At 39.4% G+C, this 27894-nt stretch overlaps 1 protein-coding gene across 1 annotated transcript; it reads right to left on the bottom strand.

Annotated features, from left to right (window-relative positions):
• On the bottom strand, positions 1–27894 carry MMP2 (matrix metallopeptidase 2). Its single transcript, XM_058813273.1, has 13 exons — positions 27595–27894; positions 23929–24155; positions 22341–22489; positions 20030–20158; positions 19131–19304; positions 15466–15639; positions 13124–13297; positions 11923–12078; positions 9977–10124; positions 6349–6485; positions 4448–4607; positions 1715–1824; positions 1–986 (listed from the first exon to the last, which is right to left on the bottom strand). Exons 1-13 carry the CDS (start codon positions 27736–27738, stop codon positions 883–885), a joined length of 1986 nt encoding a protein of 661 aa, XP_058669256.1. The 5' UTR covers positions 27739–27894; the 3' UTR covers positions 1–882.

Below are 27894 nucleotides of genomic sequence, written 5' to 3'. Positions count from 1 at the left end.
TAGTGTTGACAGTGTAATTTGATTTTATTGGTATTGTTGGCACTTCATGTGTGGGACATTCTTTTCTGGTTTATTTTTTAATGAGAAACATTCTATCAGATTGTGAAAAGAACAAAGCCTAATTGAACAACTCCCCCAATATTATAAAGAACAGAAAAATAAAACATGTTAAACAATACTTGACTTTTATGTATAACTCATTGTCTTCAAAAATCTGAATCGTTTCCATCCATATAAACAAGTTATATAGTAGTAACAAAGTGCATGAAGCAAATTGCTAAATTTAACTAAGGTATTAAAATAAAAAGTACTTTAAAACAATACTTTAACACAGTTTTTTGCCATGATTCTATCATGCATCAACACAAAGCAGATCCTGAGGCAACCTGTGCCTTTCTGTATTATTATGTAAATAAATGGAAGTAATGATCAAATTTGTAAGAGGGTGAAAAACATCAAGACAAACCATCCATTTATAACAGAGCTGTATTTAAAAAAAAATAAAAATCAAAGTGCACTGCTGGTACATCTCATTTGAGCCTATCTGGTATGTGAATAACCCGTCTGGTATGTGAATGATCCAGTCTCCAAAGGTTCCAAGGCTTTGTATAAGCACCAAGGCAATAAAGAATGATGTCTGTTCTGTTCATAGCACTATGACTCGCATGACAACAGAAAAATTGTACCAGAATATATAGTAAACATCTTTTGTATACTGAGGAGGCAAATACTCTTAAATTATCTGATGTGTACAGTACTGGTACTTAGTGTCTTGGTGCCAGTACCAGACTGGTCCAGTAATTAACATTCAGATCTATTTCTAATTACAGATAAGGCATATAACAAAAAAGTAAATATTTGGTTATTGATATCTCATATGGTTCAGCAAGCCAACCAGTCAGAGCTTATCTTGCCAATTTTAACAATCTTCAAACTCTTGTCTTCCATTTGTAGATAGTACTGATCTTTGAAAAAGTAGGTATATCCTGTTAAAATAAATAAATAAACATGCTCAGATTATGGAGCACATAATTCTTGATAAAAGATGTTTTGTCTTTGTGATTTCATGAAGCTTAATGAATTGAATGACTTATTTCCCAAAATATTAATATGTATTTGTATTATTAAAAAGATATATTTTTAAAATACATTGAAATTCCCATCCTGTGTAAGAGAGCTCTTGCTAAATGGAGCCTTATTAAGGTCACTGCTTTGTGAGCCAGAGTTTTCTGGGATGAAATGTTTGCTGGCAAAATAGATGTTGAAAATGTGACTGAGTCAGGACTCATGTGACACCAGCATTGCTCTCAGACTTTAGTGCATATCTGTGCAAAATTTAAGGCCCCTTAAAAGCACGGGCCAGGATCTCAGCTGGAGTGCACAGGAAATTAAGAAAAATTGCAACATAGAACCCATTCATGCCTGTGATTGGGGAGATTATCATCCTTGAGTTCTGGCTGTGCTAGGGCAGGATGGTGCTGAAATGGTGCTGGGAGTGTGTGGAGGAACCTGGGGAGTGTCAAGGAGCTGGGAAATGTCCAAGCCACAAGGACTGGCTTGGTCATGCACCCTGGAGTCAGGACATCCTGTGCATCAGGCCTTGGGTGGCTCCGTTTGGCTCCTGATCATGGACCACAAGGAATTAGTCTCCAGTAATTTTTTCAGCAAAAAATAAGAGAGTTTGTTAGTGATTTAAATCAGAATTACAGCTTACCACTGTCCCCAAGGCCCAGGACAGCATCGAGGTTATCTGGAACACCATTCCAAGAGTCAGCAATGAATTTAGGGGATGCAAGCTCCATTTTCTTCTTTTCTTCATTGTACCTGAAGGAAATTACATGTCTACATTACAAATCTGCATTTAATGTTAAATTGTAATATAATTTTTCAGGGTGTCTTCAGCAAATGTGACTATACAAAACAAATAGAAATATAATAACTGAGATTGTAACGTGGTTTGTATTTCATTATAATTATTACTGATTCCTTTAAAATCCTGTGAAATTTTACATCTTTCCTTCAAAAATGCAATTCTGAATTGAAATTAAACTTCCTAAGGAAAGTTCTTTCCAGAAACATAATTTGGATGGGAATCAGTGCTGAGTAGGAGGTGTGGAGGTGTCCTGAGCACAGTGATGTGCAAAATAGTTTGAACCAGGCTTCAAGTACAGCATGTGAGGCCTCAATGACCCCAGAGGAGCTCCAGCACCTCTTCAAGAGCAGGAGACTTCAGAGAGGTTGTCTTTGACTGTACTGGAGGGAGAAAACCATTTATGTTCCTAATTTCTATTTATCCATGTCCATAAGTATCTCAGATTACTTTTCCCTCATTGCTCTGTGGAACTACTTGGAATATATCCAAAGTTACACCAGTACTAATAAGCACTAGCTTGGTCAAAATCAATTTAAACGATTAATTTAAATTCCTTATGATTTTTTTCTGGGCTATTTAAAGGAAAATCTAATACCTTGCTGGGTAGCTTTAAAATTTCAGCTGTGGAATCTGAGCCAGCTCCTTTTCCCCTCCCTCACAAAACTTTGCTCTGCTCAACAGTCTTGTTATAATAACACTAAAATAGCTTGTGGCTGGAATGAAGGAGAGAGAAGGCTTCCAAAAACCCCATTTAAAGTAAGTGTGATAATGACACAGGAAGGACTATGGTATGTAAGTATTTTGATTCCACTGACAGAGTCCTTGTATAAAATGTAACAGCCACATACTTAAGGGTTATAGAGTCTCTTCAACAGAGATGCATTTTTTGTTCTGAAATGTTTTTCAACTGCTTGCTTTCTTCTTTACACAGATAGAAATCACTTAATCCTATTTTGTTTCCTTAACAATAAATTATGCATTCTGCAGTGACTGCACTTGATAAGGTGCTTTGATAGAAATACTGTCTGTGATTGGAGTGATGAATTACTTGGAGGCCCTGCAGTACAGTTAATCAAAACAATAGTTGGTACAGAGGAAACCAGCAGCTTTTTAACTCATAGTTTGTAGGTTTTAGTAGCAGTCTGAAGTGCTGCAAATGGCTGTATTAGAACTACTTGTGTTTAAATGGTCTCTACAATATGACAATAAAAATTTAATAAATTTAAGTTTTTACTGTTTTTTTTTAAAGCTAATGGAGAAGAGTACTGTCCTTAAAGTAATGGAAAATTATGATCACGTGGCAATTGTATGGAAAGAGTATTTTATTTACTTACAGGAATCCACAGCCATTAGGACAAAATAAAGTCATTCAGTTTAATCATAACATGAAATTATTGTTCACATAAAATGGACTCAATTATAATGAGACGTCCTTTGATATCTTATATAGAACATCTATCAGAATGAACCCTTAAAGACTGCAGAATCTTTTAGATTTCTGGTGGTTATTTCTGATATTTAACTTTCCTCTAAATTGTCAGTTAATGAATGGGTCCACTTTCAGCCTGTTGTGTAATGTCTGCATTCCTGAAGTGCAGTCCTGTTCCTGGGACAGGCCTCTGACAGTGACTGCAGGAGTCAGGGCCTCTCTTTTGTTCTGATGCCATCTTGACAGCACAGAGGTAACTCACAAAGATTCTCCTCTGCTTTTTAAGATGGTCTTTTGTGCCAGATCTTCCTGGCAGTTATGGTAATAAAATTCTATTAAATACAATCATACAATTAGTAGACTCTGAAAAAATTCATTAAAAAAAGTAATTTTTAAGGACATTTTTTATTAATCTAAAATGATAAGAGCATGGTAGCAGGTCACCTGAGTTTCACTGGAAACATGAAAAGGATTTAGAGATTGTCCAAATGAATTGAAGCTAAGATTTTTCTCAAAGTACTTACAGATACACTTGTGGCTTGTTCAGATTTCCTCAGTGCCAACTATATAAGTAGAGCAAATGTGTAAGTGATGGTGCATCAGCTGCTGAAAGGATTTACAATCATCCCTGGCAGGTTTTGGTAGTCACACTGCTGTTTCCTTTAAATCTGGTGCCTCTAAACCTGATGGCTCAGTGAAAGAATTTCTTAGACAATCTGGTCAGTCTTTGGATTCAAGTGACTGGAGCTCAGTGTATTTTTAAGGAATTACTTGTAGAGTTTTCTCCCAGCATTTGTGAACTGACAGTACGGACAAAATGCCCCTCTGAAGAGCCAGGGACTGATGTGGGGCACTTGCTGGTACATGGGGGCACAGGGATGAGTTGTTAGTGGTGGCAGCCTGACAGACACTCCCAGATACCCTCTTCCATTGCTGTTTTTGAGGCTGTTATTTTCTCAAATACCTGCCAGTTCCCTGTTGCTGTACTGAAGCATTTCCTGCTGTCAGCACCGCCCTGGCAGCCCTTGTTCTGCACTCCCAGAGGATGTGCCCTGTGTTTGGTCCCCCCTCCTGAAGCTCAGGGTGCATTCAGCCCTGGAGATAGCTCAGCTCACAGCATCCCACCACCACTCAATGCAGCTTACTTCCAGTATCTGTCTCCAGCAAAAATGTATGTCCTCTTGTTCCTGCCCCAGTTAAAGGCTGCATCCACACGCTGCACATCAGGGGGCAGCCCCAGGCTGCTGAGCTTCTTTGGATAGCCTCTGTCCAGGTTGCTGGCTGAATAAACCCAGTACTCATTTCCTAAGAAGGGGAGAAAAAACTATTTATTACTCAGTAACAAAAGGGTATTTCTTCCTTTTTGCTTTGCCATGTGACTTTTTATTATGCTAGCTGTACCATTAGACTTTCAAGTATTTTACCATTTATGATTACATTCCAAGTGTACTGTGGTTACCACTGCTTTTGCTACTGAAGTGCTCCTTGCCTCAGAAAAACACATCCTCTCATTTCTCTTGCTTCCCCCCTTCTTAGCTGGTGCACCTTTGAGACAGACACTGCCTTGGCACGTTGGAGTTATTTGCTAAAACAAGTAGTTTATACAGGAAACTTTTTGTAGGATGAAAATTGAAACCAGGCGGGGTCACCTGGTGTTCAATACAGCAGCTCATTGTCACCCTTTATTTGTTTTGTTGGCCAGTTTTACTGAGTGATTAACAGGAAGTTTTTGCTCAGAGTTCATGTTGTCCTTTGTCACAAAACATTATCTAATGTCTCTCCAGATATGTACTAGTGGGCTATGTAGTAGTGTTCCATATTCTTTACATGGAATTATAATTTGCTTAGTAAATAGCCTCACTGGATTGTCTGAAAGCCATGGAAAGATTTATTCATGAAAGGACATTTTTTTTTTGATCTTGTTGTAGTGGGAAAGTAAGTAAGTAAAGTATTAATGTGAGAAAAATGTAGCATTTGAGATTCTTGGAAGTTATTGATTCACTATTCAGGAGCAAAGGGTGGGACTAACTAGTATTAGAAGTAAGGACTATAAGTATTTTAAGACAGTTGGGTTATTTTCAAACCAATCTTTGTTTTTAGATAGTTCTTATTTATTTTTTTAAACAAGCAGGTTAGCTGTGTTTTCCTGGAATTTATAAAGAAAAGGAGAGGTATAGATGTGACAGGATTATATATAATATATAATATATTTGAAGTGTTTTGGTTTGCCTGACTAATTTTAGGGTTTTTTCTCCCATCCATGTAAACTGAAGCAAATGGCCTCTGAGCCATGTGGAATAGATTATCATTACTTTTTTCTCTCCTGTACAGAAAATGTACAGCAGCTTTTGCCATACGGTTTTTACATGACTGGAGATGTTTAGTCATGTTTTTAGTAGATACTGGAGCCTAGGTTTTGCTGGCTCAGTTCTTCATGTTGAAAACAGTCTCACAGCTCTGCTCATTTGGCCACTTCAGCTGAACCTTATGTGACAGACAGAGCAGAGCTTCCTGTCCTCCTCCTCTCCCATGGAGGCAGCTTGCCTGGATCCTCTGCCTGATGAGCCACCAAGGAAGATGCTTGGAAGCCAGAGTGGAAGTCAATCCTTGGCAAAAGACAAGGAGAAGCATGAGGAGAAAAAAAAAATGTAGCCTTCTCAAGCAACATGTGCTGAGATAATAGCTTAAAATGGAAGGAAACAAGAAAGAGCAGGGACTGAGGAAAGAGAGTTTCCACTGTTGTTGTTGCTTTGCATTTTAAATAATTATTATTTTTGGTTTTGCTTATTGTTGAATGTCTCTTTTTAGGTGCTTATAGCTCTCCTTTTGTTGTGCTGGAGGCTGAATGCTCTTTTGAGTCTTTCAGATCCAGCTTTTGTCCTAAAATCCTCCACTTGTGAATAGGGAGATCTGTCACCCTACCTGTCAGCTCTGCTGGCTCTCAGACAGGCTGTTCCCTGTCCCAGGTACATTATGTAAATGAATACTTATATTTTGAAACTTAAACCCCACACCTGTAAAAAAATACAGCCTTTAAAACCAATACCTGAGAAAAACACAGACTTCTCGTCCTGAGGGGCCTCATAGACAGCATCAATTTTCTCTGGCAGATCAGGCCAGAATGTAGCAACAAGAAGAGGACCTGTGGGTTTTCCTCGGGGGTTTATAGTCCTCCACATGAATCTGAGCAGAACAGAAAATTGTACAAGATTTACAATGAACTAATTCAGCAGCACATCTGTTTCTCATCACTCCTGGCACAGCCACGTGAGCACGCACACACACACACATGCGCACACTCGGAACTCTTCTCTCCACTGACTAAAAAGCAAACTCATTTATTTGGAGTTTATGCTGCTAGAGGAGCTGCACCAAAAGCTGCATGCTGGAGTGCAGGTGAAATTGCTGTGCTGATTGCTCCTGTTGCTTTTTTGCATCGGGGCAAAATTTATCCTATGCTTTGAGTACACAAATGAAGTACTTTGAGCATACAAATAAACTCATTTATGCCGTGTTTAAACTGATAGAGCCCTCCTGGTGCTGTGGATGGAGGAGATGGATGAACATTTAACAAAAGCAGAGTTTTGCATTCCATGAACTCTCTTGCAATTACTACTGTAGGGACTAAAAGTTCAAATTTAATAGCAGTATATCATAGGGCTTGGAAGTGAGTTTGGCTGTAAAAGAAACTGCTAGCACTAAAAGCATTCATTAGAGAAATGCAAAGGGTAATTTATTGGCTATTTTATGTATAAGGAGAATGATAATTTGATTTAAGCTTTAAAAAGCTCTAATTATCTTTAAATGGCAAAGCTTTGTGCTGAGGGCTTTTGGTATTTAAAATGGCACCGCTATTTCGTCCTCCATAGAACAAAGAACTTTTTTCCCCAACAGAACAAAAGTTGTGACTTTGTCATAAAATGAAAAATCAGCAGGCTGGTGGAATTGCTCTTGCACCAAGCTGTAGTTGTTAAATTCTGAGGTCAAACTGCTTTTAACATTAATATGTTTCTGAAGCTCAAGGTGCTGCTGGCATTTTAATTTTTGGCAGAGTATAAATGGTTATTACCCCTTCCTGCCTAGAATAATTATACCTTTGAGCAGCCCAAAACATTAAACTGCATTTTTTTGGTCTAAAATTTGGAGGAGCAGTCCTAAATTAATTTAACAAATTGCTGTATTTTTATCAATAATGAAGATAGTAATATGTCACCCTATCCATGTTTTGTATACATAGATGTATTTTTAACATGTACAAAAACATCTCTGAGCATGACTCTTAATTTTCATTTACAAAAAAGAGGCAAAGAATAAGCCATCTGTCTAATTACTCCTCTTGAAAGTGTTAAACCACATGTGGCATGCTGTAATGGGTAATAGTGTTCATTTCATGCATCTCTTTTTAGACAGAAAAGAAGATCCAATGTAATATGGAATGGACATTCATATAGAAAATCTTTATAACACAGCATTCATAAAAGTAGTTCCTTTAAAAATCCAAGTTACAGAACTCTCAGTCACTTTGGTTCTGATTTATGGCTGAACCAGCTCCAGTAATTGCTATCTGCATGAATTTTAAACGTTCCAGGGCCAACAGAGACTTAACACCAGATTTTTAATAAACCACATATTTCAAAGGACTTGTTAAATTGGTGAGGTTTTCTTTTGGAAAGGGAAACTTTGTCAAAGATGAATTTTATTTTGTTTTTGAATTGGGTAGAAGGTATTTCTATTTCTACACATCTTACTGAGGAAATGTTGACATTAATTATTTGGCTTTCTCACTTCAGTTTGAACACAATAATATGTTTTAACTCATCCATAATAAATCTTAATATTTATAGACAGATTTAGTAATTTCGTTACAGCAGGTATTTTACATCATATTTTAACATCACCTATACTTGAAATGATGATGATGATGATTTTTATATGCAGTTATTGAAAGTGGGTCTTTTTTAGTGTCCTGATAAATTTCAAAGTGTGAACTTTTGTTCACTCTCACTCACCATCTGTGGAAATGCTGTTTTTGGGCATTCTGTGCCCAATAGAAAAGCTCAGCTGTTCTCTATGCCTAACAGCCATAATTCCTGTAATTCCCATTTCCTGGATATTTCTTTTCCTTGATTTGAGGTGGGGAGGGAAAATACTTTATTTTTGGAAAGAATTAATCATATTTGACCTCCTTTTTGCTATTTACTCACTTTGCCATGTGACAGTTGGATTCTATGGTAATTTTCATGAATCATAAAAGTCACACGACACATGAGACACAGTTGTTTCTTGAATTCCTCAAGTGAGTCACAATGCTGTTTGCCTGATACTTGGAAAGCTGCAAGACTGACAGGCAAAGCCATTCCAGAGCAAAACAATTCAACAGTTGTCTGCTTTTTGTGCATGCTGGATGAAGGCTGAGCCAGTCTGAACAGATCGTTTTGGTATTTGCATAGTTCTTAGACCAACTGTTTCTAAATGCAAAATACTTCTATTTTGTTGGGATTATATGGAATATTGGATCACACTGCTGGTTTAGGGATAGATTTTACATTGTTCCTGTGTGTGACTGCTGGTTTGCAAGGCGGAGGTCTGGCTGAAAACCCAGGGCCATGAGTGAGCAGAGGAGGAGCAGGAGCTGGGAATGCTGTGGGACTTGGTGGGGTTTTACTGCTGTGAGAATGTTTTTCCTTTGGAGGCTCTGAGCTCAGGTGAATACTTCAGCACTGTGATGACCAAATTAGCAAAAGTGGGCACTGTTTTTGGCCAGCTTGGTATGGGGTTGTGGGGCTTTGTGTGAGGCTGATCTGTCAGTACTACGGGGCCATTTGGTGGCCAAGGAAAGAATGTCCCTTGCCAGTAGGGATCACTGGAGTCATTGCCTGCTGCTGACAGGGCCAGGAGAAAGAATACAAAATGTATCAGGGTGATACCCACAGACCAGATTGAAGCTTCTTACAAGCAGAAGGTTTAAATTCCATTTCTGTATTACTAAAACACAAAGCCTGTGATAAAGATTAAGTCCAACTTCCAACCTAAAGCACCATTATGCTGGATATCATATAGATTGGATCTAGAAGGAAATACATGGAATCATGGTATTTACCCATAAAAAATCAACTAACTAACCCTGTTTTTTTGTTACTAAAAGCTGGTGAGTAGAGTTAAACCATGCAGCATAGTAATAAATGCTTCATATATCTAGCTGAAAAAGGAGCTAAAGAAAGGAGCTTTAGTGTCTCTCACAATGGTGCTGCCAAGTCCCACACTCCTTAGGAGATGCTGTTCATTGCTGAGCAGTTGGGTAACACAGGCCCTGGCAAAGGCAGGGGGAGCTGCAGCTGAGCTGCCACCTCATTTTATGAGGAATGTCCCTGCTTTTGCATTCAAAATGCCTTTGGTGCCTTCTGTCTTGGAGGCTTTGCACACATGTAGCCCATCCCAGTCACCAGTGTCCTTGATGTGTTACAGCAGCCATGAGTCACATAATGCTGTTATTTAATGACTGAATTAAACCATTTCCATTTCCCTTAGGAGCTGATCAGGATACTTTCCCACCTCTGAACACACAAAACAAAGGGTGGATTTTGTGCCTGATAACAAATGTCTAGATTTTGGTGAATAGGTCTCACAGATTCCTTCACTTAAAATTCTCTTGATAAGCAATTTATCTCACTTACCTATCTTTGAAGAAAAATATTTCTCCTCTAATTTGTGCGACTCCATCAAACACAATTTCATGCTTGCAGAGCTCTGGAGTGACAGGTCCCAGGGTTGGCTGTGGGCCTGGTCCTGGTCCTGGTCCTGGCCCCACATCAGGTGACACCTCTGTGATGGTGAACAGAGACATTCTGTCACATGGAAATGAAGGGCTGCACAGGTTACATGGAGAACAAAAGCTGCCATGGTTTCTAAAAGGGTAATCATTTGGAGAGAGTTCTTGAAGGAGGAAAAACTGATAATAGAATCTCTTCAGAAGAAGGGTGGTGGTGGTTGAGCAGAGCTGAGGAAGCCTTGACTTCCACTCCTGCCTTTATCCTCTTTGTGGCCTCATTTGAGACAGGGTGCCTGTCTGTGTCTGTCTGGGCTGAGCTGCCTGGTTAACCTGAGAGATGATTACAAGTGATTACACTGGGTTCAGAAGTGAACATTACAATTTTTATTTTGCTGGCTTCTAAAAAGAAGATAAAGATTTCAAAGTCCTTGCACGCAGAATTATGTGCAACTCTGCTGAGAAAGAGGTCAAAATGGATTTATCTTTTTTAAAGAAGTGCCAATATTTGGCAAGTTACAAAGCTGCATTTTGAGCCATTTGTATGATCTTTCTGCCCTCATCAAGAATCAAAATGTGCTTTTCAGAGCATGCATTTTGCCATCTGGTTTATTTTATTTGGTATTATTATTTGGCTTGAGGCATTTGCCTCTTTTTCTCAGACATTGGGTTAATTTACTGTATGAGAAAAAAAAAATTGAGTGTAGTTGATTTGTGATGATAACAAAGCAAGATAAGTTTTTTTGAATACTTTTTTACTGTATACATACTGTATACATAGGAGCCCTGGAGTCATGTTCATGGAAAGCTGTTTGTAAAGGGTTATATGAGTTAAAAAGAAGGATAGTTTCATCTTGGATCTTGAAGCATGCTTTAAGACACCTGGGTTAAGTTCAGAACTCTTATCAAAGATACACAGTATGGGCTCAGAAAACTCACTTAATCTTGACCATGTCTCAATTCCCATTCTTAATTAAAGCAGCTAAGAACAAAGAATAATGAAGATTCAAATCGGATTTTTGTCTCATGTGATAATATTTTTGGCATATTCTTATTAAAATTTCTGAAGTGGGGAATACTGGAGAATATAGTCACAGTTAAAAAGATCTCTCAGTAGAAAAGTGAAAAGTACAGAAAGAGAAATGGAATATGGCAATGACTGCTTAATTGACTGTAGTGTACTGGTGCCTCTGCAAGGTAGAAAATGTATCCTTGGAAGGAATCTCAATCATGATACCACTTATGCATTTTACTGTCTGTGGAGAAAACAACAAATGCTAAAGATGTAGCTACATAAAAATACTTAAATTCACTTTTGCTTTAGGAGTCTGCCTAATACATTTTCACTGAAGTTCCAGCTCCCACACACTTTCTGCAAATGTTATTGTGATGGTATAGCTTGAATTGTGGGAAGGCAATGTGAGCTGTTTCCAAGCTGGGACACAGGAAACAATGTCCTTCCCCTCTTGCAGAGGGTCACAATCTGGGAAGCTCAGAGTGTTTCAGAAAGTGACATCCAAACCCACCCACATCAGGTATTTCAAGCTAGAGACAAACACAGCATTTCAGTGTCCCAGTAAAGGCACTAGAAATTCTCATCTAAAATTTTGTTTATGGGGTGCTTTGATGCTCCTTTCTATTTAGTAAATTTAATGATCCATCATCCTTAAGTTGTGATATTTGATTGAGGTAGGAGGCCTGGTAATGTGAATAAAGCAGAGGGAAAGGAGCAGAGGATATTTCTGGCATTGGTGGGATTGTGCCATTTGTAATTTACTGCAAATTCTGAGTCCCAGATTTCAGCCTGTGCTGGCTGATTTTCTGATGAGTTCTGCTGATGGGAGAGGACCTTACCATACAGCTCCTGGATCCCTTTGATGTCATCCTGAGAGAGCCTGAAGTTCTTGGTGTAGGTGTAGATGGGGGCCATGAGAGCCCCTGGGTCCTCGGAGTGCTCTAATCCCATTGCATGGCCAAACTCATGGGCAGCAACCAAGAAGAGACTGTACCCTGAATAACACATGAACACAGTGTTAGCTGCTTGCATTTAAATATGATTGCACCACAGAATAAATAATAAAAAAGGTTATTCGCAATAAATAATAATGACTAATATTTACAGCCTCCCATGGGGAGCATCACACCTATGGCAAATAATGACATTTCACTGGAGAAATTTTAAAACTTTCCTTTGTGGGTGATCTTTGCTGCTCTCTCCCATGCGGGTGACTCTGAGCACTGCCTTAATACTTGTGTGAGAAAAGGAAGTGTAGGAAATAACACTGGACATCCCTTTTAGGTACAGAAGAATTGTACTTGCAATCTAGATATAAAATCTTCCTTTTCACCATGAAATGGCTTGTAGGTGATAACCAGATCTGTAAATATGTGCCTCTGAATCAGTACTGGTGTACCAAATATTGTTAGGTTAGGAATAACCTTTTATCATAGAATGCCATTTTATCAATTATGCCTGAACAGTCTCTAAAATTTGTCAGGTTTATCTCTTCCTAGAATAACCTCCTAAATCTAGCATTTATTTGTAAATATGTAAAAAGTCTTTTGCACTGCAAATATTAACCAAAGTGATTTTAAGTAGCAATATTCACCAAATAAACTTTATACTGTCTCACTTTTTGAACATGTTTTTCATCCTTCCCAATATCACTCACGAATGTATTAATTTTTTACATTTAGTGTTTGTTCCTAATTTGTACCTGTGTATAATTTACTGCATACTAGTGAAATACCATAGTACTTGTGGCTTTTAGCCTCAGAAGGAAAAACTGGTGGGGAGAAAAACATCTATTTATTTATTAATTTATTTAATATTTTTGCATTTTGGAAGGATCCCCCATCACTATAGCTTTAGGAAATCTGAATATTTCAGATGAGCTCTGGGTGTGACTCTCTAGCTGTCGTCTCACGCTTCAGTACAGGGACTTTGCTGAGATTCCAGCAAAATGCTGGAGTGATGAGCGTGACATCATGGCAGAGGTGCTGCCGTGGGTGCGGGCACTGCCCAGCGAGCCCCGTGTGTGACAGGAGGTGTCACCTTGGTCGGGACAGAAGCCCCACTTGCGGTCGTCGTCGTAGCTGCTGGTGGAGGCACACCAGAGCTTGCCGTCGCTGCGCCCCGCGCTCGTGCACGACTCGTACTTGTTCCCGAGGAAGATGAAGGGGAACACACAGGGAGCTCCCTCGGAATTCCCACCAACTGTGGACATGGCTGTGCAAAATGACAGGAAAACGCAGTGAGAAGGGGGTCCCTTTTGCATCTTCTTAAATGCGCTAAAGCGGGAAGGAAGCAGAAATAGCGCGGTGCTTCTAGGAATGTGAAGAGTAAGGTTAGAAGTATTATTTGAAAGTTGCCTGACAGAATAAAAAAGGAAAAAATCCACACATTGGCATTGTGATGGACTTGCAAATAGTTTTGGTGGGGGTGAGAGGGAGCCCTGGAGTCATGTTCACAGCTCTGGGAAAGCAGTAGTTTAACTTTTCCATTTTACTAAGACTATCTGTGGAGAAAACAACAAATGCTGAAGATGTAGCTACATAAAAATACTTGAATTCACTTTTTTTTTTAGGAGACTGCCTAATACATTTGCACTGAAGTTTCAGCTCCCACACACTTTCTGCAAATGTTATCGTGATGGTACAGCTTGAATTGTGGGATAACTTTTTATTTTTTTTGTAGATTTGTGAAGTTGGTAGATAATTTTCTGCTTTATCTTTTTTGGAAGGTGATTGCCCAGGAAGTATCTTTTAATGCTCATTCCTGGAGTTATTTTAAAGTGGCTGAAAGTGTTTAGGTGAAAGGTAGGGTTAGTGTCAGAAAGGTTAAAGAGCTGTTGAATATCCATCTGGCTGGTGGGTGTCCCACTGAAGAAAAAGCTTTATATATCCTAATAAATAGAATATTTAATTATAATATAAGATAATACAATATATTATATTATATATATTAATATATAATTTATATAAACTATAATATAAATATAATGTTTAATATAATATAATAAACAGTAGGATACTGTTGAAAATCATGTGATTTGAAACATTTTTTAAAGAAAATGATGTATTAAATGGGGATAACTTTTTTTAACCATTATGTTTGCAAAAACTTGAGAAATTTTCCTGTGTTCTCATCTATGTAGTATATGGTAGTAACATATAAGAAATAATACTTGAATGTGCATGTACAAGTATTTCTAGAGGGAAGAGGATGTAAATGCATTTAAAATAACAGTTTAAAGTAGGTATCATGAACAGAATATGAAAAGAATATAAAACTAATTTAAATTAATTTCCACTGCTACCTGGAAATTACAGCTCCTTTCCAATTATGGTCTGTCTTCTGGGAAGGTACATGACAGCAATACAGAGGCAAAGCTGGTTGTGTCCCTAATTATTTATTGGTGTTTATTTCTAATTCATTATTATTTATTAATATCCTTTTATGCTGAAATAAAAAAGGTTAAACTAAGTGTATTTCCTACTTCCAGTGATAGCTACTGTGTTACCTATGACTTTAACTATATTGATTCTAAATATACTGCTTCTTTTGTCTGTTGAATGATCCTTTAGAATTTTCCTAACCTTGTAGTAAGTTCTAATTAATTTGATCCTTTCTTTTCTTTTCTTTTTTAACATCTGAAATGTAAAATGGAAGGGTTACACCTGGTTATCAAAAGTAACAGAAAGACGAATACCAGTAAGGCCATTTTCAAGAGACCTCCAAAAATCAAAAAGCAGGATGCGTGTAGGTTTGAATGTAGCTTCCCATTGGCTCTGTTAAAAAACAGATTTTAGAGCTGCCATGGTTCACTTAATCTCTATACTTATGGCTATAGTGTCACAAAATGAACACTTGCCAAGCTATTCAACACTATAAATTAATTTTTGTTCCTTTATATAGTAAAACTCAAGTTAGGAAGTATGAAAAAGGGTGAAGAAAGCTGAAATTTCTTTTCATGTCTAAACCATTTCACTTGGCTTCTTTGAATTGCTGAAAAGATCTATTAACACAAGCTTAACTTACTAAACAGGATTCCTTTTTTACAAGTGTACATTGTGAGTATTAAGCTAAGATATTAATCAAACTTTCTTCTGTCTCATGAGACTTCCCTTCCAGCGCCATTAACAAATTGTAATCTGATTGTTATTATCCTGCAGTGGTAGCCAGGCATTTGTAGGTTCATTGCCATTTGTGTTCCTGACAAACCTGTGCTGTGACACACCAGCAGATTGTTCCTGTTCCAGTTACATCCTTGGCCACCTCTGCTGAAATGGTGTTTAACTCATCAGCTTTTGTGTGCTCTGGGGGAAGAGTGCCCAAGGAGACTCGTTAAAACAATGCCCAGTTAGTCTGTGTTATGCAAGCAACGTTCCTCATACCAGTCTCTGGGCAGAATCCGTATTTCTTATCCCTGTCGTAGTCCTCAGTGGTGCCACACCATCGGTACCCGTCTGTCCTGCCCTCTGTCGTGCACTGCTCGTAGGACTGGCCTTGGAACTTGAAGGGAAACTTGCATGGCTGCCCATCACCATTGCCACCCATTGTAAAAAGCGCTGCAGGGAGAAGAGAGAGGAAAATGTCAATGCACAAAGCTCAGTATCAACAAGGAATCCCAGTGTGCCTGTGGGAATGTGCCCAGACAATGGACACCCATCAGATGTGATGCACTTCACACTCAGAAACTCTGTTTTACACCAGCAATGAAATGCCTTGGCTGGAGACAGCAGGGCTGTTACAGCCTCACAAGTGTACAGAAGGGAATGGCTGATTGATCTTAGCACAAGCTCATAACACAAACTTGATGTTCCTTCTTAAAACAGCATTTAGAAACAGGGTTCTGAGCAAGTAATTCATGTTCCTGAGCTCTGTGCTGATTCACTTGCCTTCTGTCAGAGATGTTAGCTGGAATGGCAGATTTGGGAAGAGTTTCTCAAAATGCTGGTGTACAGTAAAATTGAATATTAACCTGTAGCTTCTATCTCTATATTTGCTTTTCATTTCTGAGAATTTCTGCTCAGCCACTCAATAGTGAAGCAGGAGACGACAAGTATGACTGGTCCAAGAAAGCTGAACACTGGAGGCTTCTCCTGTCCTTTGCTTGGCCAGTGTTCCTGAAGGTTTTGTATTGGTCTTCTGGGGGAGGAGAGGGGATGAAGAGTGTTTGTTGTCAGTCCATGTGCACAAACAAGGCCCCATGGCTCAACCCTGAGAAGCAGAAACCTTTCTCATGGATGAGAGATTAAAATGGTTCATATCAAAATGACTTGAGTTCTGGGGTTGGATTTAGGATTTTACTAAACTTTCTGGAATATCTAGAGGAAGACGAATACAATCTCACCTGCTGGTATTTAAAAAATGTGTGTTCAATTTGATTTCTATGAAAATGCAGGTGGCTTGGAGTATCAGACATCTTGTGAATGTGATTGTGTCTTCTCCTGGCTGCTCTATCAGTGGGAATCCTCTGTGTTAGGACAATGTGCTGTGCCATGTGCTGGTGAGAGGAGACTGTGAAGGCAACAAACTGCTCTAGACCTTGCCCTGAACAGAGATTAAAAGTCCTTCATGCACTCATATGCTAATTCCCCATGAGTTTTAAGCAGAGCACTGCATGATTTGGCCTTTTTGAGGTGTCCAAGGGCATCTTTTCCCCTCTCTCTCATCCAATTTAAAGCTGCAGCTAAAACCCAAACATGTATGGGGGAAGCTTGGCAGGTTAATTTGAACTTTGCTGCTGTTTTTGATGACTCAACAGCCACTGCAGCCTCAGTGTTGGTGTAGAGTCTGAGGGGTTTGCCTTTGCTTAGTCTGATGCGCCAGTGGGAAGAGGCATTTTTTACGTGTGTGCTTCTTTAGAGTAGCACCAAATAACTCCCCCAGACCTCTTCTGGCTTAAGGGTGATTGGGAAAGGGCTCTGACAGAGGGGTGTTGTGACACAGATGGTCCATTTTGCTTTTTACACTTAAACCAGTAATTGGCCACAGCATCAGGGACATGAAGCAGTAGGTTATAGAAGTTCCAGTCCCACTAATGAGAGGACTTGGGGCTTTGCAGGCCTGGCTCACACACTTGTGCTCTGCCTACAGAGTGATTCTGTCCTTCTCCATCCTGGGCACGGATGGAGTCCTGTCTGCAACACACACTGTGCCTCCCCAAAAGAGCAAGCTGCAAATGTTGGTTTTTGTCTCAGATGCTGTACTAATATAGGAAAGGTGCATTAACTAGGACTGTGGCTATTGTGATGGGAGAAGGACTTTATATATTTTTTTAAGTAATGATAGAATTGGACAGCAAAGTTAAACTGAGTTGTTTAGATGACTCATTTACCATGAACTGCTTCCAGTTCTAGGTCTGGCAAACTCTGCATTTTAATAGCCTTTTTTATATTGGTTTACATGTGGCTAAGTTGCAAAAACCATATGGAAAGCCAGTCTCAGTTTGCATGCAGCCTTTCTGAGTCACAGAATGCAGTTTTTCATTTTGCTTGAGGCTCCATCATGTGATGGTAGCAACAACGGTTTATTAAGTTTTCAATCCCCCCCTCCTTACTATAAAATTGCTTTAATGTAAATGGAAGTTGGAGACTGGGGCAGTTTCCCCAGAACAAAGGGGCAATTTACTTGTAAGGGGCCTTGTTCTGCATCATGGTAAGCTCAGAATTTAAAAACTGAAGATACACTGACGTGAGAGCAGATTCAGACTGGGCATTACTGATATGTGAACTTCACTTTTAGCTCTTCCTAGAAAAATCAACCAGTTGTGATGTGAGGAAACCTCAGGCTGGAAAGCTGCTAAAACCCCAGTGGCACAGATCCAGGGTGGAGGTGGCTGCAGCTCCAGGAGGGCTCTGACTGGGAGAGCTGACAGGCTCTGTAGGAACTGGGGGGAGTGTGAGGCAGCTACAGGCAGTGACCAGATTGTTAGACCTTGGAGGACCAAAGTCAGGAGCCTAAACTGCCTCTAGTGGAAACAATTGATATCGAGATCCCTTGATCCCATATGGCAAGGGAGAAGATTTGTGTAATAGGTAGATAAATTTCTGCTTTACCTTTTGCTTTGACAAACTATAGTTCAATCAGTTTAAAAATTGGGGTACAGATCTGGGATTGACTTTAGAACAGCCTGGTGGAGCACCATAGCAGTGAAGATGTTTCCATGTATGCACTGTGGCTCTGTGATGAGAAGAATTGAAACTAACTTCAGTGAGTTAAGCATGAGAGAAACAAAGGCCAACAACCAGGAATGCTGCCCCCAACACAGAGTGTCTGATGTAAATCCTCCCCTATCTGAATGTATTAGCTGGGGTTTAGCAAATGGTGCCTTGGAATAATGAGTGAACAATGCCACTCTGCATTTAATAGGAAACATCTGTGCATAACTGTTCATGGGTCTTGCAAAACAATTACATCAGAAACAAATGGCTGAAACCCTTCTGTTCCATTTCAGAAACCTTGACACTGGCATTTCCAGGAACTTCACTTTCAGAACCAGCTCTCTCTGACAGGGCTTCACTGCTTACATTTTCAGCCTTACATAACTTTAGGATGTTACAAAGGTGTATCAGTCAGGGTATGTGGATTTCCATTTCTCCAGCTGCCTATAATCTGGATTTCCTTCTGACTGTATCTGAGTGCTTGCAGTATTTTAAAGAAATAAGCCAAATTTTTATCTTTTCTGGCTGAAAGAAAAGATAAAAATTTGTGTACTTTAAAAATTTTAAAAGTTATGGCTACATGACAACATTATGCATTTTGTCTAATCTGCAAATTAATGTTTCCAATTATGAAATAAAATTCTTGTGAAAGAGAGTTCTATTCAAATTCCAAAAAAGTAGAAATAAAATACAGCCCATGAAAATTTCTAAAACATTAGAAATTTTCATGGACTTATAATAATTTTGTACAGATACTGGTATATTATGATTTCTGAAAGATGTGAATTGTTTATCTGAAAGGGAAGGAATTTGGAAAAGCACAAGAAGTGGATGAGCAAAGAAGAAGGGAACAGTCTTCCAGGAAAAAACCAGTAGAATCATTGTCTACTCACACTCATGGGGACAAAATCCATATTTCCCATCTGCATCGAAGTCTTGGGTTGTGGAGCACCAGAGGAATCCATCGCTGCGTCCTGCATCTGTGCAGCTGTTGTACTCCTTGCCATTGAACCAGAAGGGAAACTTGCAATATTCACCATCTGCATTTCCATACTTCACTCTGACCACTGAGAGGAAAACAAATGCAGTGGTCAAATTAGCCACCCACTGATACAAAAAATACAGTTTCTGGGCATCTTCTTTTCCTGGAAGGTACTGATATAGAAATGCAGTCTGAATTTCCACTTTGAAATTCAATATGCTGCTGGTCTCTCTATTGGCAAGATGATCATAGCTGAAATATAAACTGGTAATTTTAAAATAATTCCATGGATATTACTCATGGTGAAGTGTTAGAATCAGCCCAGAAAAATATATATGTTGTTACTATGGCAAGGCAAAGTTAAAAAGGTGCTGTTAATACATTTAGTAATTTAGTTTCTTAAGTAATATGGTCTAAAATGTTCAGTATAGTTTCAAAGGTTCCAGGCAGCAGCTGAACATGAGCTGAACATGCCTTGTGCCTCATAAACCCCTTTGGTATTTCCAATGGGCCTTGCATGACATTTGCTGTAGCAGGGGCGACAGGGTGGAAACACAGACACACCCAGACCCTGGGGTTTATTTCAGTTTGTCACATGGAGACTTATGAATATAGTATTGGTGCTGGGATATATACTAATGCATAGATAAGTCACTTATCCATAGCATTTTTTAATGGCAGAATTTTAAAATTATGTAAATGAATTTTCACCTTCTCATATTTACTGACCATCAATAAAAGCAGTTTATGCAGCATTAAAACAGAGCAGCCAGCAGGCCATATGTTCTGAAACATGAAAAAGTCTGGTACCTTGTCCCTCCCCAAGAGTCCACAGCTCATCATCATCAAAATGGGAGTCTCCTCCAATTCCTGGTCCTGGTGCAAAGGCATGAGCCAGGAGACCATCCTTGCCATCAAAGGGATAGCCATCACCGTGTTCTGCAGGAGTGAGCAGACAAAAAAGAGCAGTTTCTAATGACCTCAGGCAGAGTCTCTACATGAATGATGATTAACATGTGTACTTTCCCATTCAAGACAGCAGCAGAATACTTTAGTGAGTGAATTTGCTGGTTTGGATTGTGCTACCAAGACTGATCCAGAGGAGAAGCAGCCAGTTCTTACAAAGAACATGAAGTGTCAGCACTGCAGTTGTCACAGGATGGTGTTTTATATCTCCTAAATGTGGTGGAAAGAAATCAAAAATTGTGAAGGACAGTGAAGTATTGTACCTGAGATGTATGACTGCACACACAGTGCTGTTTCTTGTTGGAGGCTGATAGGGAGTTGTAACTTTAATATTGTGTATGAGGGATATTTCCAGGTAGTTCCTGCCACTCTCCAACACAGAGATTGGAAAGAAAAGGCAGGTTTCACTTTTCAGGCTGCTCTTTTCTGCTGCAGCTGGGATTGCTGTGCCCTCTCCTCTGTGCAGGGTACTCAGTGCCCCAGCAGGGAGGCACAGCTGGCTGTCTCAGCAGTGAGCTCTGCAAACCAGCTTGCTCCTGCTGCTCTGAGCCCTGAAGGAGCCTGTTCCTCCTTCCCTCCAAGCCCTGCAGGACTCAGCAGCTCACAGGGCAGCAGCAGGTTAAGCAGCTCTGCTGTTATTACACTGTGGGCTTTTCTTGGAAGTTCACCACTTGTGGGAAAGGAGGCTGGCACGGGCATAGCCCTGGTATTCATAGCTCTCCCACCACACTGACCTGTGCATCAAAGCTGGCTGCCAGCATCTCCACTTGCATCATTTCTGGTCTTTTGGTCTGATGTCTTGGCATTCACAGAAGCCCTCAATACACAGGCCTGATTCTCTCCTCTGTTGCACTGATTTCAGGCTGGTGTCACTCCTAATACAAGCTCAGTTAATTCCCTTCAGGAGACCAGTGTGTCAGTTGTGAAGGACAAGATTTTGACCTATATTAGGTGCTGCCCCTCCCATTTATTTCAAAGTAGATCCTTTACTTAAGAGAAGGGTTAAAGTGAAGAAACCTCATGGATGTCTCAGCCCCTGTGAATCTGACCTGCAGTACAGTGATAGCAATGACTGAGTGTGGAAGAAGCTCTTTGCCCACAGTTTCTTAGCTGGCTATAGCCAAGTACTAAAACCAGCAGAAACACTTCTGCTTTTGTCGACTTTTTTTTTTTTTTTTTTTTTTTTTTTTTTTTTTTTTTTTTTTTTTTTTTTGCAAACCAAGCCAGTCTGGATGAGGATCTGAAGTCCTGAGTGTACAGAATCTCTGCAGCTTTTGAGGTCAACTCATCAGTAGCTAAAGCAAAGAAAACCAGCTTGAAATGAAACCTTTTACAAAGAGTTTAGTTATTCTTTGAACTGTTCACTCAACTTCCAAAGTCTACCTCCCAAGAAATTGGCTGCAGAAGTATCTTCATTAGTATTAAAAATTCTGTGACTATCCAGAAGAAGTTAAATGTCTCATGTTTACATTGAAAAGCCATAAAAATTCTTTCAGGGGTAACCAAGATTAATTGAGAAGACATGCACAATGAAAATGAATCAATTCACCCATCATCAGCTGTACTCAAACCATAGTTCAGCTTATGATATTTTAAATTCTTCAAGATCAAAGAATGCATTGAAAGCTTGCATTCTGCCATGATAAGAGAATGGGAACCAGCTATAGATTCAAAATTTGAAGTCAAAACTCCATTTTTAAGCTCTAGTATATTAGAACCCTCACCACTATCACTGGAAAACAGATATACAGAGCTATAAATAACAGATATACAGAACTATAAATAAATGATATGATGGCATTCCATTCTCTTCTGTGGCAGGAAGCCAGCTCACACCGTCTGAAGAGCTGTACCAATATGTCTCAGTTCTATTTCTGATTTGTAAATTTAAAAATAAAATGTTGCCCCTAGCAATTCTCTTTTGGAAAGATAAATACAGTGTAAGAATATTGTATAAATACTTCTCTCTCTCTCTCTAATGTATAAGAAAAAGTCTTAGTGGAATGAGATCTTAGCTTGTATGAGCCAAGTGTGAACTAGGACAAGGCTTTCCAGAAAGGCTCATGGGTGCTACTTATTGAGGGTGGATCATTCTAAACTGAGGATTAATGACAGGAACAAAACCCAAAACATAAGTAAAAATAGAAAAATGTACCCCATCGACCAAAATTAATCATAATGTCTGCTTCTCCATCGTGTATCCGGTTAAATCTCAGTGGTGTGACATCACTCCAGACTTGAAAGGCTCGAGCAAAGGCATCATCCACTGTCTCAGGGTCCAAATCCGGGGTGTAGCCTATAATCCTTAGAGGTAAAAGCAAAGTTAAGTAACACACAAACATCCTCCCTGGATTAGCTGTTCACTCCCAGCACACTGAGGAGGCTCAGCAGGGAAACCAGCTGAGAGGTAACACTGAGACCTAAACACCTCCCTTTGATTCAGAGATGAGTTTAGATGTGGCACTTACTGGTTATTTTCTTTTGGAATTGACTCAGCATAAAATTATAAACCCAGAGGCTGTAAAGCCTGGATGGCAGTGGGCCTTGCACAAAACATTCTGGGTTTTGCATCAGCACTGAGACCAGAAAGGGAGCTCAGTAACATTCTGAAGGTTTCAAGTGTGAATTTTGCTCTTTAATAAGAAAGAAAAGCAGCCCTTCTCCCTCACCTTTGTTGCTATCCATATATTGTTTAATCCCTGTGGAATGCTAATCCTTTACCTGTATGTGGGGTACATGGAAATAAAATACATGGGGAAATAGGAGGAAAAAGCATGTAAGACAAAGCTGTAGGCCTGACCTGAGAAAGGGACAAACTCTGAAGTGTGTTACTTTCTTCTTCTTCATATGTTTTAATTGGACTTCTATTTTAACTGGACTTCTAATATAAGTGCCTTAGATTATAACCTGTTATATTCCATGTAAAGACAAGTTTCCAATTCTATGCAGCACAGACAATGTGCATAGTGAGAGAAACTACTTTGTGCCTAAGGAGGATGAGGAAGATTCAGAGGAAACACATCAAGTAGGGGCTGTGAGAGCTGCCACAGGTTTTTTCAGTTGTTATTAGGTTAGTTGCAGCCGAAGGGGTGCTTTGAGTCCAAATTTGTGAGGGAACAGCAGACTAAGTCAGGCAACTACAACAAATCTGCTGTTTTTTCCCATTGGTGGTAAATGTTTGTTCATGGGCCATCTAAGGTAATGAGTTTTTTACCACCATGAGGGCTGTATTGGTCCCTAACTCATCAGAAGAAGATGAAATTAGAACATGTCAAACATATTGCAATAGGCTTGTTGAAACTCATGCTTGTATGTGTCTGAAATACAATTGTTTGATTTTTAGATTTATTTAATCATCTCCTTTTTAGGACTGGAAAATGAAGAGAGTTTGGCCTCTGCAATCAATGAGTACTTTGCTCGTCCTGGAGCAGATGGGCAGGTGAGATGCTCCTGCTCCAGCCCCCTTGGGACGCTCTCTGCAGAGCAAAGAGTAAACCCAAAATCTCTTCAGTTTCAACCAGAACCAGAAAGTTCATGTTAATATGATTCTTCCTGATATATTACAATTTGAAATGACAGAGGTATTTGTTAGAGCCTTTGGTAATTATCCAAACACCAGGGGGTTCTAACTCAAGGACTCTTGTCTAGCCCTCTAAACAGTTACTGCATTTCTATGTGCCTTCCTTATTTCTTGGAAGTGCTATGGGTATCAGTGATCAGACCCCACCCTTACCAGTCTGTACCTGTATGTTATGTGATTCTTTTCCCATTTTGGCTTTCTTGCAAAGAAGTTGTAATTGGCTACATCAGGGTTACCACAGCGGGGTTTCTTCATTGTCTCAATAGTATTTTGATCCAGATCTCCTGTTTCAGGCAGCCCAAAAAATTTCTGCATTTTCTTCAGGGTATCTTTCAGGACAAATAAATTGCAACTGTCTTTTGGGCAGCCATAGTATTTATTCAGGTATTGCTTGGGGAAGAAAAAGCACAGAACAAAGACTTTAAAATTCATAAAATAAATAGCTAATCATTATAAATAAATAAATACTATAATTCCATGTTCACTTTCCTTTTGTAATTTGCAAGTTTTCTTTTAAAAATTACAATTGCTAGTAAGTGAAGGACCAGAAGAATCTTCTTAATTGACACAAAGCATCCTTGATCACGACATTGTCAATTAAACAGTCATTTCCATTCTTAGCTATCACCTTTACTTAATGAATTGCTTTTAGTTATTAGAGCATAGAGCTGTTATGTAGAACTACAAAGTAAAAATGGGCTTGTCTTTTTTTGTTTCTTTAATATGTATAAATCTGCTTACAGTTTTAGACTCTGTGCAATGTTTTCTTGGAAGATTCTGCATTATTGAGAAACTTCTCAAGAAATCAAAGCAACCCCAGAAATAAGACCACATTGATTGCAAAGAAAAAGCCCATTTTTACTCAAACCAAAGAGTTATTTGAATGTTGGATGGGTTTGCTTTTGAGTCAGACATTGCAAAGGCCTGAGGAAGAAAGTATTTGGTAACATCTCAATTGCTTGGACACTGCTGCCAATCAATATTTGTGTACTTTAAACTCCACTGAATGCTCCAGCACATTATGGCCAGACTGATGTTTCTGATACAGCTGTGGTGGCAGTTCTCAAAGTTCTTTCTCATTAGAAAAGAGCGGTCACAAGGGCCCCAAAAGATGGCAGAAATCACATTATTTTCATCTCCTAAAACAACACCCATGAAAGTCTCCTCCCCTTCTCTTAAGGATGGGTTTGCAGTGTTTTATGCCCCTCTGTGAAAGAGAAGCCATGTGAAATGCAGGTATCCCCAAACTGCACCCACGTGGGTGCTTGGCACTGCACAGAGCTGGGGGATGCCCTTCCAATGGTGCTGCAAGTTCCTGATCTTCCCAGTAAAAACAGTCTGCAGCTGAGGAAAAAACACCCTTCAGGTATTGCATCCGAGATGATATTAACTCTAAGTCCAAGGGAGGAAAACACCTGAATAAGGTAAAGGTACATTTGCCAAAAAAATATGAGGAATATCAGGGAAACAATTTCAAACTGACAAAATGACTGCACATTTGAGTTCTTGTGCCACCAAATATTCCCAAGAGAAACCTTGTTTCATGTGTGTAATTAATTGCTTAAGTTCACCCAGGAGACTGGGGATAAAACCACAACACCAGCAAAATAAAGCAGAGGATATTTGCTAACTGCAGTTGGTCAAGCCTAGCTTTCACCACCTTCCTCAAAGTCCAGGCCAACCTCATCTGCCCAGCATAGGAAATGGCTCAGGGATTGCTCAGAAAAGGATTTAATCAAGATGTTACACCATTTCCTTCAGAAGGTCCTCCATCCATCATGACTGAGCACAGACTGTGGCTAGTTTTTGTGATTTTTGTAACCTCTGATTTTTGTGATTTTTGGAATTTCTGATGTGCTATTTCTCCATTGGGGACTGGCAAATGAAGGACACACAGTGGCTTCATCTTTGCTTCCACTGAGCTGCTCTCCACACATAGTTAATGGGGTCTGGTGGAAATTATGTGAAATGCCTTGAGAACATAATCAAACAAGCCAGTTTGGTTCTTATACTAATTTTCATTTCATGTAGTTTGATGGGTTTTCTTATGCTTCTGCTTGCATCCCCCAATGATGTACCTGGTGTGATACAGACTGCATGTCAGCACTGACTGAGGAACCAGGCTGCTGCTCTTGCCATTTTAGGTTTAGGAGCCAGCTCTACAATCAAAACTATAAACTGAGGCTTGGTGAAGAATTTCACTTGCTAATATTCTAAATAAAAAGCTAACCAACCCCTTTCAGTTTTTCCTAAAATGGAGATTTTATTGAAGATGAGAAATGACCAAGATTAGCTGTTCTATGAGGAGAGAATCTTGAAGAAAATGTAATGTCTATGCAAACCACATCTTGGCCTAGGCTGTGAAATGCAGTTTCCTCAGAGTCAGCAGGGAGCTGTGGCGATCTGGAATTTTGATCCAGCCCATTAATGAAATAGGGTCCAGCTGCAACATAGCAATTTGTGTTCTGATGCTGAGTGTTGGGGCTGTCCTGATGGAGGGCATGGGGAAGGGCAGCCAGTTAGCATTGCCCAAGGGTGCCCCAAGAAAGACAAAGAAGGACTGCAGTGTGAAACCAGCTTGTAATTTTCCTCTGAGTACACATAATAAATAGGTTGTTTGAAAGGAACAGAGATGAGGGGAGATGTGGATTGCAGTTATTGAATAAAAGCCTGGCTGTGTCTAAGAAAATAGATTCTCTTAGGGTGGTTAAATTGCTCTTAGACACGTGGGACCCCACTCTCCTCTCCCAAATGCACTGCCCCTGCCCCCAGCTCTTGGCCACTGTGCTGCTAAGGCAAAACCTTGGGTGAATTTGTTTTGTTAACTGCTGAGGAATGCCCTATTTGGGTCAGTTTGTCTGTTTTTCCTAAACTTTCTGACACAGCTCCCAACTGGAAATTCTCTCTGTACCCTCCCACAGACCTCCTTTAACCTGGCAAGCTTTCCCAAGATGTACACAAACTCCTGAAGAAAAGTGACCAACTTTCAAGTCTCTATGTCCTAAAATAAGAATAATTTATCTCAATCCTCCTTAAAATGGATTTACTGCTGAAGAAGAGAAATAATTAGTCTATAATTTAGTCTATAATTTACATGCTAAAATAAGGATAATCCATCTCAATCTCCCTTTAAATGGACTTCCCCATAAAGTCACTTTTATGAACATCCACAGGGCTAAAAAAAAAAGATTAGAAAATAATGCTGTAGAGTTAGAGCTATAATTTGCTAATATACAGAAATACAAACTCCTTTTTTTGTTCCAGATTGGATTTGGGAAAAAAATTCCTTAAACCTCGATGAGATTGTTTTCCAAAGTCAAAACCAGTCACAATGGCTTCTGAAATTCGAGCCAGCTTTCAGTTGTAGTGTCCCTTAAAGTAGTGTTTATGCAACCCACAGTAAACATTCTGGAAAACTCACTTCTGAAACTGTGTATACATTAAGGGAGTCTCAACTGCCCTCACTTCTATTTGATTTAAGTAAAAAAATTAGATGTCTCTTATTTGCCCTTCTCACCTCTTACCATTGCAATATTTTGAATTTAGTCATGATGATTTCACGAAAATATTTTGTATCTTGAGACTTAAGAGGAAAAAAACCCCAAAAAACTGACTTTCTTTGCTGGCTTAAAAATTTTTAAGAGAGGAAACATTACTTGGCTCCAGTTTAACTTTTGAAAGCTGATACCTTTGCTAGCTAGCTAGCACTTCCAGAGACTCCAGGGAAAGAATGCCACAGTCATTCCTTAGCCTCAGCTGAATCAAGAAAGAAACATCTGCTTATGAAACAACAATAGAAATCCAAAGCAAAGATGAAACCAACACTTACCACTGCTAGCTCTTTGTCTGTTTTGGGAGTGCTGTCTCCAGGAAACTTAATGATTGGTGACGGAGCGGCCAAAGTTCTGTGAAAAAGATAAACTTGGACGAATAGCACTTTAAAAACGAAGCCATGGCCAATGTGAGTCTTCATTCTGCCTAAATTTGTGCTCTCCTCTTTGGAAAAAAGCTTTTCCTGCTGTCTCTCAGTTACTTTAGCTGCAAAATGCACCAGTTGCTTATCTGCACATCTTGACTCCGAGCACTGTGCTCCCTTTTGCTTGCTCCAGCAGTTCCTTTGTATGTTTAA

Source organism: Ammospiza caudacuta, chromosome 13, assembly GCF_027887145.1.
Source record: "Ammospiza caudacuta isolate bAmmCau1 chromosome 13, bAmmCau1.pri, whole genome shotgun sequence".
NCBI lineage: Eukaryota > Metazoa > Chordata > Aves > Passeriformes > Passerellidae > Ammospiza > Ammospiza caudacuta.
The sequence above is the reverse complement of the archived record's forward strand: the minus strand, read 5'-3'. Positions and strand labels throughout refer to the sequence as shown.

Coding starts and splice junctions, on each gene's coding strand:
- MMP2 (XM_058813273.1), bottom strand. CDS start 27,738: ATGAAGACTCACATTGGCCATGGCTTCGTTTTTAAAGTGCTATTCGTC. Junction 20,159..22,340: donor GATTAATTTTGGTCGATGGG/GTACATTTTTCT, acceptor TCACTCCTGCAG/AACACGGTGATGGCTATCCC. Junction 10,125..11,922: donor AGGGATCCAGGAGCTGTATG/GTAAGGTCCTCT, acceptor TCACCATCACAG/AGGTGTCACCTGATGTGGGG.